Source organism: Myotis yumanensis, unplaced genomic scaffold (genome assembly GCF_028538775.1).
Source record: "Myotis yumanensis isolate MYYU_CA2020_CCGP unplaced genomic scaffold, mMyoYum1.0.hap1 SCAF_5, whole genome shotgun sequence".
NCBI lineage: Eukaryota > Metazoa > Chordata > Mammalia > Chiroptera > Vespertilionidae > Myotis > Myotis yumanensis.
In genome coordinates this window covers 67,398,970-67,412,970 of record NW_027223756.1, presented here as the reverse complement: position 1 = coordinate 67,412,970, position 14,001 = coordinate 67,398,970, and the positions used below count along the sequence as shown (strand labels likewise).

The 14,001-nt window shown below is 39.4% G+C and overlaps 2 protein-coding genes across 7 annotated transcripts in view; one reads left to right on the top strand and one right to left on the bottom strand.

Annotated features, from left to right (window-relative positions):
* PALLD (palladin, cytoskeletal associated protein) overlaps positions 1–14,001 on the bottom strand; it is a 410,231-nt gene that overhangs the window by 17,438 nt on the left and 378,792 nt on the right. For 4 of the 6 annotated variants that reach the window (XM_070415445.1, XM_070415448.1, XM_070415447.1 and 1 more), the window contains 5 exons: positions 13,801–13,936; positions 10,548–10,646; positions 9,761–9,811; positions 8,197–8,418; positions 4,521–4,670 (listed from right to left, as the gene is read on the bottom strand). In XM_070415445.1, coding sequence (XP_070271546.1) covers positions 4,521–4,670; positions 8,197–8,418; positions 9,761–9,811; positions 10,548–10,646; positions 13,801–13,936 — 658 coding nt within the window. The remainder of the gene's footprint in view (positions 1–4,520; positions 4,671–8,196; positions 8,419–9,760; positions 9,812–10,547; positions 10,647–13,800; positions 13,937–14,001) is intronic. The other 2 variants (XM_070415446.1, XM_070415450.1) reach the window with 1 other exon arrangement.
* CBR4 (carbonyl reductase 4) overlaps positions 1–14,001 on the top strand; it is a 68,611-nt gene that overhangs the window by 53,327 nt on the left and 1,283 nt on the right. The gene's annotated exons all lie outside the window — the stretch shown is intronic.

Genomic DNA, 14,001 nt, shown 5'->3' with positions numbered 1-14,001 from the left:
TGGTCATTTAGCTAGAAAAAGAGATTTTTAGCCCCACCCCTTTAATTAGAATAATGGTCCAATCCACTAACCTGGGGATTCTAAATATTAGGAACAGCTCTGGTGGCTGACCACTGGGGCTTTTTGACTCTTGCTCCCTGAGAGCAGTCTTATTACTATTTGCTTAATCACAGGAGAATTGGGATGTTCTGTGAGAAGGGCTGGGCTTGTGGCTACCCGAGGTAAATGGGTCTACTTCTTTCTTTGTCTTCTCATCAAAAGGGAGTCGAGTCAAAGCACCAGTGAGGGTTCAATGGGGCTCCTCCTGAACCGGGTAGAGCGGCAGAGCTCTCTGCAGCCTAAATGAGGGCAGCGAGGCTCTCTTTGGTGCCTTCTCTTGGTCCTGAGTGTGCTGGGAGCAGAGAGCAGCTGCTGTCTTCATGTGTGGCCCCTGTCAGCTGTGCTGTGGGCATGGCCCTGCACTAGCTCAGGGCTCCCTCCACCGAAGCCCACAGCTGTGGCAGAGCCATGTCTGCTGCCTTACTCCTTTCCCATGGGGGTGGTAAAAAGGAAAAGCCAGGAGGTCAGAAGACCACACATCAGCAACATTTTGGGTAGAAATTCTATCCCAAACTGACTTGTTTACTCTCTAATGGTATTGTGGGAGCAGGGCACCTAGAAACAGACAGACTGACCCTTTATATCCTGGTTCCTCAGGCTTCTGCCACCTCTTTGGGCTGCTTCTCTAAGACAGGGTTAATGGTGTCTTTGAATTAAAATAATGACAATAACTAGCATTTATTGAAAGTGAAATATGTGCCAGGTAAACTGCGTGCTTTACATATATTATTGAAACCAATCTACACTAATAAAAGAGAAAGATGCAAATTGACTGTACCTTCGCTATGCCACTACCCAATCAGGAGTGAGTACCCAACAAAGATGACAGGTTAATTTGCATACACAGGCGCCAGGGGCGGGGCAGGACGCTCGGGGCCTCTGGGCAGTGTGGGAAGGTGGCTCCGGGCCGGAGCGAAAGCAGTGCCAGCAGTCAGGGGAAGGAAGGCCCATTCTTACACGAATCTTCATGCATCAGGCCTCTAGTCTATATATATAAAAGCCTAAATGACCAAACCGGTCGCTATGACGTGCACTGACCACCAGGGGGCAGACGCTCAATGCAGGAGCTGTCCCTGGTGGTCAGTGCACTCCCACAGCGGGAGCACCGCTCAGCTGACTGATGGGCGCCAGAGGCCGGGCTCATGGCTGGCAAGCACAGTTGCAGTGGCGCAAGCCTCTCCCCCTTCCACAGCAGTGCTACTGAGTGACGGGAGCGGCGGGGCAGGGTTAGTGGTAGTGGCATGGTGCCGGGCCGGGCTTGGGCTCCTCCCTGGCTGCCTGCCGCTTCGCGCACTACTACATCCCTTGGGGGATGTTCAACCCAAACTGATCCCTGCAGGGATCGGTCCAAAACCAGCAGTCCAACATCCTCCAAGGGTCCCAGATTGCCAGAGGGCGCAGGCTAGGCTGAGAGACCCCACCAGTGCACGAATCTGTGCACTGGGCCTCTAGTATTATTATAATTTCATAGAAGAGGAACAGAGAGGTTAAGTGACTTGCTGAAGGTCACACAGGTCAGGAGTGGCAGAGCTAGAACTCCAACTCAGGTCTGGTTGCTGCTAAAGTTTTGTGCTTTTAACTTTTGAACTATACAGCCTCTAGGCTTTTCAGTACCTTCTTTTGGTTTTTATCCCTTCCTCCTTTTCTTTGTTTCCAAGGGGAATTAATCTTTAGCAGCCCTCTTTTATCTAGTGACCCATCATAGTTCAAATGCTCAGAGACCCTTGAGGTGGGGCTGCTGTCTTCATCTCTGCACACTTTCACGGCCATTGCACAGGGAGGCCTTCCCCTTTACAACTTTTTTACATGTGAAAATTCATTAGTGTGATTTGAAGAAGACGAGAAGTAGACTCATAATCAGAGTTTTAAACTGCTTACTCCAGTAACAGCTTGACACATTTGCCAGGGAAACATGCCTGGAAATCCATAGCAGGATCCCAGTACTGTTTATGTTTAAGGGACACAGTTAATTCTGTCTCCTTAATATATCCCAGCCTTCCTAGGGGAAAGAGGAATAAAGAACCCAACAGAAAGAAACATTTTAGATTTTTGTTGAGTTCTCCACTTTTAAGTAGGCAGAGAACTAAAAACTGAAATTTGTTAATAGTCAAGGAAACATACTGAAAATATAGTAAGAAAAAAAAAGTAGGTTCCACTTTTGTTCCCTCAAATACACCAAAAATGAACACAAATAAACATTAACATGTAACTTTTCAGTAAAGGTTGTGATTTTGACTATTTTTCAAGGTGATGGCCATGTAGTCATTGATTGAAACATTAGAACCTTGAGAAAGTGCACTAATGTGGAAACTGTCCTCTGTCACTGAAGAGTTTGCTGTGCTCTGTCACAACCTGATTGGTAGATGATTTGAGGTTCATTCTAATCTTAGCATTACCTTAGAAATATATCTTTATACAACAACGTGCTATTAGGATAGGAGGACACTGAATGAACTTACACATTTGTAAAAGTTGCTAAAATTATCTATCATTTTCTGACACTTAATATTTCCTTAAAAAGAAATATGGTATGACTGGAATGTTAAAAAATGATTTCAGAACAACCTCTTGAAAACTGTTAACTTTAGCTTCCTTTTTTTTTTTTCTTAAAAAAAGGCATGTTATTTACATGACTTCTGCTGACTTTGTAAAAGTATCCCATCACACAGTGAGTTCTAATGTACAAAGTAACTTCTTAGTAATTTTTGTGTCCCCAGCATAGTGCCTAAAATATATAAGATATTCAATAAAAAAGAATTTGCAGTTTTGGAATGATAACATGATACCCAGGTAGCCGCCTATTAAATTCTAAGCAATTGATTTTTTGGTCCTAAAACAAGAGAAAACAATTGGATGGAAACAAACAAAAAACCCTGAATGCCATAGTAGTCCCCCCTTACCGGCAGCAGATCCCTTCCAAGACCCCCAGTGGATACCAGAAACCATGGTTAATACCAATGCTGTGAATACTGTGCTTTTCTTCTACATCAGTGGTTCTCAACCTTCCTAATGCCGCGACCCTTTAATTCAGTTCCTCATGTTGTGGTGACCCCCATCCATAAAATTATTTTTGTTGCTACTTCATAACTGTAATTTTGCTACTGTTATGAATCATAATGTAAATATCTGATATGCAGGATGTATTTTCATTGTTACAAATTGAACATAATTAAAGCATAGTGATTAATCACAAAAACAATATGTAATTATATGTGTGTTTTCCGATGGTCTTAGGCGACCCCTGTGAAAGGATCGTTTGACCCCCAAAGGGGTCGCTACCCACAGGTTGAGAACCGCTGCTCTACATGCACACCTATGATCACATTTAATTTGTAAATTAGGTACAGTAAGCAATTAGCGACCATAGAATAATTTTATAATATACTATAATAAAAGTTACGTGAATGTGATTTTTCTCAAAAAATCTTATTGTGCTGGACAAGGGTGATTCATGTCCCAGGCAGGACAGCATAAGATTTCATCACACTGCTTAGAAGGGCGTGAAATTTAAAGCTTATGAATTATTTCTGGACTGCATTGACTACTGGTAACTGAATCTGCAGATTAGAGGGGACTCCTTTATATGGGTACCATCAGAATTATGATTTACACTTATACATTATTTAAATCCCATTGATTTCAGTGTGGGTATATATCTATTTTAAATATTGTACTTTTTTGTTTTTTACTATAGCATAATACACACAAGTCATCTTTTTCTCCTTTTTTCACTTCATAGACTTAATCCTATCTGAACTGATATATGATTTGTATTTTTTACTGGCTTATTTTCTGTCTCAGGACTTTGTCTTGCCTATCACCTATATCATAGGTGTACATATTAGGCCCTTGGTAGTATGGAAAGAAGGCACATCTGCACCAGAATTACTCATATAGAAAAACCCCTGGTGCAATAAATAAATACTCATGAAAAAAAAAATTTTTTTTCTACCCCTTCAAACGGAGATGGTGTAAAAATTGGGAAAATAGTTTCAAATCAAAGAGGTTATATTCCATCTTTTAATCAAACAGTTCCTCTGTTCAAATAAATGTCTGTAAGCTCTAGACAGCTGACCCCCTCCCGCATTTGAAATCTCCATATAACTTTTGACTCCCCTAAGCTAATAGCCTCCTGTTGACTAGAAGCCTTACTGATAACATTCACAGTCAATTAACACATGTTCTGTGTGTTATCTGTGTTATATACTGTATTCTTAAATACCGTGAGCCAGAGAAAAGAAGATGTTATTAAGAAATCATAAGAGAAAATACATTTACTTCAGTTACTGACAACAAACAAACAAAAAACCACCACCACCACCAAACACACAGATAAGTGGACCTGTGCCGTCTAAACCTGTGTTATTCAAAGGTCAGCTGCACACAGAACTGAAGCAAGACCTGTATATACCCTTCTTTACCTGAGGGTTTGCAGCCATAATGGTGTAGTTCCCATCATCATCTAGGGTGGAGGCTGTGGTGTGGAGAGAGCACGTCCCATCAAGATCTCTTTGAATGATGTAGTGATCATTCTTGGGAGAGATCTGCTTTCCATCTTTAAACCAGTAGATCTGTGAAAAGAAACAAGATTAAAAATTAAGGGTGTGTGTAGTACTGTTTGGGGGACTGATAAATAACTATAGTCTGCAGGGCTGATCTGAGTTTTCACTTTCAAATGCTAATTGGAACATCTGAACAGGCAATTGAATTTTAAGTGAAAAGAGTAGGTAATAAGCAAATTTAATTATATTTTAGTTTTAAAAAATTATATATTCTCCTTTTACTTTTAAAAATATGTAAGTAGGTATTTACAGTCATTTATTATATACTATTTTTCTTTTTGCTTCTTTCTAATTGCAAATGTACTCAATTAGAAGGTAGTACTTGTACAGTGAAGGTAAAAGGGTTATTTTAGAGAATACAAACAGACCCAAAACTCTAATCATTCCACTGAATCATGTTAGACCCTAAAATGGTGGGGAGGAGGCAGGCAGCAGTTCAGGGCTGGTGGCGGGTGGAACTCTACTGCTTTAATTCCAGACCAGGAGCATATGACCAAAGGTTCAAAGTTTGCCAGGTCTTCCACTATGTTAAAGAAAACACAATAGTATTTACATGTAATAATTTTCAAATAATATTTTAACTTGGGTTGGTAGAAAATTAAATGCAAAAAATAAAGTAAAAATGAATATTGGTGAAATAAACATTTAAATGGTCATATGACATCTTCTGTAGATCCTCCTTCCTTCCTTCCTTTACTGGTCAATGGATCGCTCATGATTTTTGATTATTTCTGAACTACACAGTTGAAAGACAGCCCTAATATGATTGAATGCTGCACTAATGCCTACCCACCTCCAGACTAACTCGTAGGGAAGGAAATAAATCACTCCGTTTTTAAGCCACAGTAAGTTCTTTGTTGTCAGTTTTGTCCCTTGCAACCAAAAGCATTCCTAACAGGTGAAAACTCCTTTAGAGCCTTCAGCTTTCAATGCCACACTGGCATTCAAATTCAGCTCCCTGTCACAGCCTTTGAATCTGAAAAATCTTTCTGAAACGTCCACTTCAAAACGTAGGAGAAGGCCTGAAACATTCGGCACTAAATAAGTGCATGAATAATCAGGGTCTGACTGCTATAACTCTTCCAACCTCTATTTTTCAATTAGCTCCAAATTTACAGAAACTATTTTTAGTCTCCAGAACCTAAAAATAATCAACTAGACTAATAACTTTTAGTTCTAAAAAATTAAACTATATAAAGCATTATACTTCATAATTATCATACTCTACTTAGTGGTTCCATGATTGCTGATGGAACAGAGAAGCTGTAATTAGTATCCAGTTCTTCCGAGTCATTTCTTTCCTTTAATTGTATTTTTCACCTCCATTATACTTGGAATACAACTTGCAAATGAAATTTAAGAAAAAGTTCCAAAATTTTACCAAGACTACTGTTTAGTCTTCTTATGTCTCAGAACAAGCATGTCAAGGGCATAATACATTTTAAAAAACATATAGTGAGTGTTCCATACTTTAATAATATTAATTTATATATCATGCAGAAAAACAAGAGCAATTCTTCTTTAAACCAGGGAGGGAAGAAAAGAATGGCAATGAGGAAAGAAGGAAGGAAGAAGAAAATCTAATTAAAAGTTCTAAAAAAAAAAAAAATTAAGCCTTTTAAAGCCAAGAAATATTTAAACTTGTACTAGAAAAAACACAGTTCTGTTACTTACAATAGCCCATCTTCAAGTTGAACATAATATCCTTTAAGGACAGGAATCAGTAATCTTAGAACTACATCAGTGATCTTAAGCACTGATTAATGTTTAACATGGGATCTTTTATGAATATTATGGAAGTTCAAGATATAATTTCTTACTCAGTTTCATTCATAAGCTGCAAGTTTATTTTTAATGTATGCATTTGGCATCATGTGTGGGAATACACAGCAATTACCAAAATTATGCCAAGAATATAATAAAGAAGTTTTCTCTAATAACAGTTTATTTAGAAGTCTCCTTTTGTTAGGGGTGGATATGGGTTGAAAATTTAAGGCTTTTTTTTTTCTTTCTCTATGTTTCTCTGACTATGGGCTTAGAATTTGGTTTTAGGGAAAGAACATGATGGTAAAACTTACCTTATTGAGAAAACAAAACACAATGTGGAGCATTAACAAACACAAGTTTCAGGTATTTTCATATCACTTTTCCCCCTTCCATTCAACTGATTCTCATTTCAGCTCTTTTACACCCCTGGTAAGCTTTTAATTTCAGTGAGTGTGTTTTTCATTTCTATGTGCTTACTTTACAAATTTGCTTTGTCTTTAGTATTGTCCTGTTCTTTCTTAAACTTTCTATTCCTTTAAAAATTGCTTCAATCATTTTGAACAGTTATTTTATAGTATCAAGATTATTCCATATAATGTCATTGACTGACTTCTGTTTTCTTATTTCTCATATGGGTTTGTAAGTTTTTACTAGGAACTCATTTTTTCTCCCTCCCTCCTTGTAGAAGTGTGATATGCCCCTAACTGTCCTATGGGACAAGATAACCTTGGCTTGCTTCACCAGAAACCTAAATATTTTAATTATCCTGGACTCGGTTTCTTATTAATTTCTCAGCTTTTGGCTCCATATCATGTGATAGGGTAAATTTGAAGTTTCAGTTTCTCATGGGGGTGTGTGTGGTTTTCTTTTAATTCTCTCAAGTTCTAGGGAAAAGTGTCATTCTGTTACTGCTTTGCTGGGCTACTAAGCGGTTAATCTCATCTCCCTTGTATAGACAGTGCAGCTCTATTTGCGTTTCTGTATGGAGCGGTCCCCGTTAGGTCAGCCCAGGCCTCCTGAGTACCAGATATTCTTTGATTATCCTTTCTCAACAGTATTCCCTCCCCCTTTGTAATATTGGAAGTTTTGGGTTTTTTTTTGTTTTGTTTTTTTTAAAATATATTTTATTGATTTTCTACAGAGAGGAAAAGGAGAGAGATAGAGAGTTAGAAACATCGATGAGAGAGAAACATCGATCAGCTGCCTCCTGCACATCTCCCACTGGGGATGTGCTCGCAACCCAGGTACATGCCCTTGACCGGAATCGAACCTGGGACCTTTCAGTCCACAGGCCGACGCTCTATCCACTGAGCCAAACCGGTTTCGGCGGAAGTTTTGGTTTTATAATTAGTGGTAAGCACACTTTGCTGTATGGTGCCGTGCACGGGCTCATGTTCAAGCCTGGCCACTCACCAGCTCTCTGCCTTGGGGAAGTTAACTAGCCTCACTGAGCTCAGTTTAGTCATTTTCAGTTCGGGAGTAGCAATGATGACGTCACATGAGTAAATGATGTAGGTGTATGAAAAGCTTCTGTCAATTATTCAATTCTATTCTATTTTTCAAACCCAAACGATACCCCTGTTCCACCCTTATTGATTTCCAATGCTTCCTAAAGTTGGCTTTGAACTTACAGTACCTCAAGCATTTTACATCATGGGTATTGAGAAAGGTGGTCTGGATCTCTCTCTCCTACCATACATACTGTAATTTGGAAGCCAAACTCTACCTCAGGAAATATGACTCCTAAAAAGTCATGTTTTCAGCTCACCTTTGGCTGTGGATTCCCAGTCACTCTGCATGTGAAAGTGACAGGCATTCCCTCGAAGATCTTGTAATGTTTCAGCTTCATCTCGAAGACTGGTGCCACTCCATTTTCCACAGGCACATCCGCATAGTGGGCCTCATCGCCTGATTCATCCACAGGAGACCTTTCCAGCCTGTACTCGATTTCACTGATGAGTCTCTGTTCACAGCTGGAGACTTTGTATTCCTGGATCAAACAGAGCACGATCTTGTTAACAACCTCAATCCCTTGTGGTACAGTGTGTCCCGAGCCTCATCCCCTCTCCAACGAAGGCTCTTAGAAGACAGTGATATTTTTACCACAGAGCCTACAATCGGGTCTGAGCCCATGTCAGTTGCATATGAAATAGAAAACATCTGGGAGTAAGTGTATATGATATTTCAAATTATCTTCATCCAAAAAAACAAAGTATAAACCTATGAAGATGAATTTCTCTTTTCTTTGGGGGTGGGAGTCAGGGAGAAAGGCAATGGCTATATTTCCCTAAACTGTTTGTAAAAATAAAGCATGCTGGAACACCGATTTCTCTCTGTGGGGAACGCTGACGCCGGGGGTGCACTTCTCCAGAAGGGCAACACCAGTACATGTGGCCAGCAGCTGCAGCAGCTGGGCAATTTGCTGCACAGCACTGTATCAAACAAAGCACAGGAAAGTGGCACCATGCTTTTCTTACAGCCTCTGAACTCTCTCAGCTCTGCAGTTATTAGGAACTATTTTCCACTCCCTTAAAAGAAACAAAGGGTTGACAGTCTAATTAAGTGTTGTTTGCAAAAGCAAAGCCCCCACCACCATCCTGTGGTGATTAACGTGGGCACTGCAGTTGCTGGCCTACAAAGTACAAAGACGACAAGGCAGCCCATTATAAGACATTTTCTACTCAGTGGTAAATAGAAGGTTGTTTTAACTAGGTTTTCTCTGAAAGAAGTTACTTGACCTTTAAAAAACAGTCCATTGGCCTGAGAGAAGACAACACTATGAATAAAACTGCAAAATATACACAAATTGCCCAGCTGGCTTGGCTCAGTGGTTGAGCATCAGCCTGTGAACCAGGAAGTCTTGATTCAATTCCTGGTCAGGGCACATGCCTGGGTTGCGCGCTTGAACCCCAGTAGGGGGCGTACAGGAGGCAGCTAATCAATGATTCTGCCTCATCATTGATGTTTTTTATCTCTCTCTCCCTTTCCTTTCCTCTCTGAAATCAATAAAAATATATTTTAAAAAACACACAAGTTGTTTTGTCTAATTACTATCAAATTAATCCATTTAAGAGTTAGCACTTTTTCATAGAAAGGTATAAAAATGAGAAACTTTTCAGTTTAAAGTTCAGAGTATCCACTAATGACAATCAAATTCAAATTTGTAATAAATGACAAGAAAAATCACATTGCACTAATTTTGTTCATCTGGCATTAAATGAAAATAGACACTGTCATAGTATTTATGATTCATACATGGCAGCAAACAAGGAAGCACACAAGAAACTAGATAGAGTGAAAGACTAGAAAGAGAAGAAAGGTGAAAGCTTAACCTTTTGACCATCCAGAGGACTCCCTATAGAAGCATGAGGAGAACCAATTTCCTGTAATGGCAGAAAAAAAGAGGTGAAGACTAATAATAGAAATAATAACCTAGCAAGAGTTTTAGTTTTTTTTAAGGGAGATTTTCGCAGTAGCTATATTTAACGCAGGAAAACCTTTCAGATTCATTTCTCTATAGACACAAGAAAGAGTTGACTTGATTTTTAAAACTTTCTTTAATATGGAGACTGCATCGAAACAGAAGCAGTGGAGATTAAAAACAATGGCTTATATCAATGACTTTTTTTGGTGGTAACAGGAGAACATTTTAGGTTTTCTGTTGATCAGTGATTTATAACTATATAAGTGAAGGAAAATAAAGATACAGTTTTTCTGTACATAGCTATTTTACTTTGATTAAATATTAAAAATGTAATTGGAAATAGTCACTAGATATTTCAAACAATTTCAAGGAAAATAAGTTACTCTCCACATACAGTTATTTTGCATGAAAGCACAGGTCAGGGAAAACAGAAAGATACTTGAAAGGAGAATAAACTGATCAATAAGAAGGTAAAGAGAACAGATTTCACTGACTGAAATAATTCTATGCATCATTTAACACAATGTCTAGCATATAGTATGTGCTCAGTAAATACAAATAAAATAATGCTTTTCTTTGACCTGCCCTATACTTTCCACAGAGTCAATACCAAGAATAGTGTCCATAAAGACTAGGGGAGAGGAGACACAGAAAGAAATTGTCAGTTTTCTAAGAAGCCCAGAGGAACACAGTACCTGATTAGCTGTTTCCTCCTCTGGCTCCTGAACGTTAAAGACAGTTGCACTGTCAGCACCTAGTAATCGACGGGCCATTCTTTCTTCATATGTTAACTTCTAAACAGAGTAAATCATAAAAAATACAACATTAGGAAAGTCACAGTTGTATACCACCTCACGAAAAAGAATGAAAACCCCCACACCAACGAGTTTTGCTGTTTTCTGTAACTGGATCTCCACCTGTAGATCCCTGTGTGCAAAAGGAATCTGTTTCCTCCCCTGGCTTTAGTTGTCCCGACTTTCACAGTCCCCCCTCCCCCCCTTCTGCTCCTAATGGCCTCATCCAGTGTTGGGACATGGGCTAACTAACCTTTCAAGCCACCAACTGATTGGACACAAATTCAAGGTGAGTAAAATAAGCAACAAGGCAGAAACCACACAGAAAATGTGTGTCCCAAACTTACTCTTAACGATAAACATTTAGGCTAGCTGGCAGTGATGGCGATCTCACCTCTGAGAGCATTTTTCTCGGTTGTTGTGTAACATGGGATTGGAGGCAAATAGAATAATCCACAAAGAGTGACTGCACATGGCTGAGTTAGCAAACAGACTATGAAAGATACTTCCTAATGCTAATACCCACAATTCATGATTCTGCTCAGAGGAAAACTGCTTGCCTGTCAAGAAATGAAAGTAGTCATGTTTTTGCACTAGCAGCCAGCACTTTAGGATTTGGCCAAAACCATTTTTGCTAGGACAAAAGGAATGCCAACATTTTTATTCTGTTGGGCTGATTCCTGCTCTTGAGTGGTGGGTTGAAAATGCCTTAGAATTACAGGTCTGGGATGAAATTTAAGAGACCATTTCCCCATCAGGGGCATTTTACAAACAACTATTTGACTGAAAATAAAGAAGAATTAGTAAGGCAGGATCTAAAATATAGTACAGAAATTATTTTAGATTAACTTCTAAACTTCTGAATATGGATACAAATTCTATTGGAAACTCTCTCTAATCAGAAAAATATGTGGGGTGAATTTATAATTTCCAGTAATCACTGGTTCCAGACCCAACGGAAGCCAGGAATTGAAACAAGTCAAGTGCCAAATGACAAGCAGCCCTGAAGTTCAAATTATTTCATTTAGCCAAGAAGGGCAGAGGACAAGAAGAGGCAGAAGTAGGTGTTTGGTGCATGGAGTGTCTCAGCCCAGTATGTTATTATATAAATTAATTTTCTCATGCTTCTTTAAAAAAAATTTTTTTTATTGATTTCAGAGAGGAAGGGAAAGGGAGAGAGAGATAGAAACATCAATGATGAGACTCATTGATCGGCTGCCTCTTGCATGCCCCCTACTGGGATCGAGCCTGCAATCCAGGCATGTGTCCTTGACCGGAATCAAACCCGGGACCCTTCAGTCCCCAGGCCGACGCTCTATCCACTGAGCCAAACTGGCTAGGGCTATTTTTCTCACGATTCTAAAAAAATAAATAAATAAAAATCAATGAATTCTGCTCCCTTAAAAGTCTTCCTAAAGTTTCATGGAAAACTGCATCAGCAGCAGAGAGAGGACTGGAATAATTCCCACTTTGTTCCTCATAAACAGAGACATCAATTTGACACATAGTCCTTCACCTGAATGCACTTGCATCATTAGAAGCCGAATGTGCTCCACAGTTTTGTTTCTAAGCACTATGCCATGTGGATACACAAGCCCTATCTTTGGAAGCCAAAAAGAAGTAACAATAATATGTAACATTAGGGAAAAGTTGCTTGAGGGTCCTATTTTCTAAAAGGGGAAGCCTTACTTTCCTTGTCCTTTTAAACTCTCCAGTATGGAAATCTATGGCCCTTATTGTGATGGGAGATATATCTCCCAGTGAAATATAACATAAATAAAAATACTATATACATATAATATATATAGTATGCTATAATATCTTATAGAAGTCTTACTTTAACCAAGAGAATTTTAGTCCATAAAGAATATTTAAACAGCCAAAAAGGAACAAGAAACAAACTGGAGAGATGCCATTCTTTACCTGGCCTGAAAAAGTTCCCATAAGCACTTGTTTTAACCTTTCAAAGGCTTCCATTGACAGAGCCATAGAAAACGTCCCGAGTATGTGCAGACACATGCGATCATTTCAGGGAGAAGCATTTCCCTTTATAAAAGTCTGTTCTCAGTGAGATGAATAACTAACACAAGATCTCATGAGGATTTTAGTCTTCCTGAACTCAGATCAGAATGCCCTAATAGTTAAAATCAGCACCTTTGTTCTCCACCTTTCTGTTCAAACAAGGTCTGTTCTCACATTTTTAGTTATCAATGCTTGATAATTAAAATTTCTAGAAAACATAATTAGCACCGTGAGATTTCTATTCTGAAAAAGGTGTCTGAGAGGGAGACTTTATACAAAGGCCCTTTTCCTCTTGTACTTAAGAGCCAAGCACATTTTCTGGTGCTAATTCCATAATAAAGCCACACAAAAGCTCCTTTCCTTCACTGGGGAAATCTTACTGCTAGACTTGCTTTTCCTGTCCCCTTAAAATATTCTGATGTGATGAGAAAAGGGTCAGTAAAAAACATAAAAAACAAACAACTGATGAGGAAACATTTAAGTCCAATGGAGAAATCTTGATCTACTCTACAATTCTGCAGCGTTCAAACATAATTATTTTTTTTCTTGAGTCTATCTAGTTGTCTTGCTCTGAGAAACCAGAACAAGACTGAAACAGCCTTACTCTTTCAGACTATTGAGTCAGTAGTGATCGTCTAGTGGAACAGAACTGGACGCCAGCAATGACTTCCTTAGTAAAGGTATTTTTTGTGTAACATCAGTACATGCCATAGAATCCCAATTCTCCTTTTGGTACTTGAATTCTAATTTGCTGCTTTGGGGTAGACAGATTGCTCCAAAGCACACCTTCTCCCTCCCTCCCCATCCCCACCCCTCCCAGAGGTTTGTTATTTTTTCTTTTAACATCACAGTTCTGCATTTATTCTACCCCAGACCTTAAAATCAGCCCTTCTTCCTTTATCTCCAACTTGCGATCCTGACTCCAATAATAGTTTATGGAATAACAGGAAGAAGCCACTGTTTCCTTTTCCCCGGATTCAAGTCATTATACTAAGAGGAATGTAGAGATCCAAAGGCAATAAAATCAGGTTTGTGGACAAATCTTAAGAACCTAAGTCTTAGTGAAGCCAGGGAAGAGCTCTCTGATGTGGGGAGCGTGTGTTCCAAGCCCAGGCCCCCGGTCTCTCCATACCGGCTGGCCGTTGTTCAGGAGGTCTTCCTTGAAGCGCAGTTTTCGTTCCAGGTCCTGAATGACAGCGTCCTTGGTGCCCTGGATCTCCTCATCAGAGGCTATTCGAGCAGTCCTGCTGGCCTTCTTTGGAAATCCCCTGCAGGGCAGAAGCACAAGGTGGGATAGTCCTTTGTCAGGCATATCAATCTGAGTTGAACATTC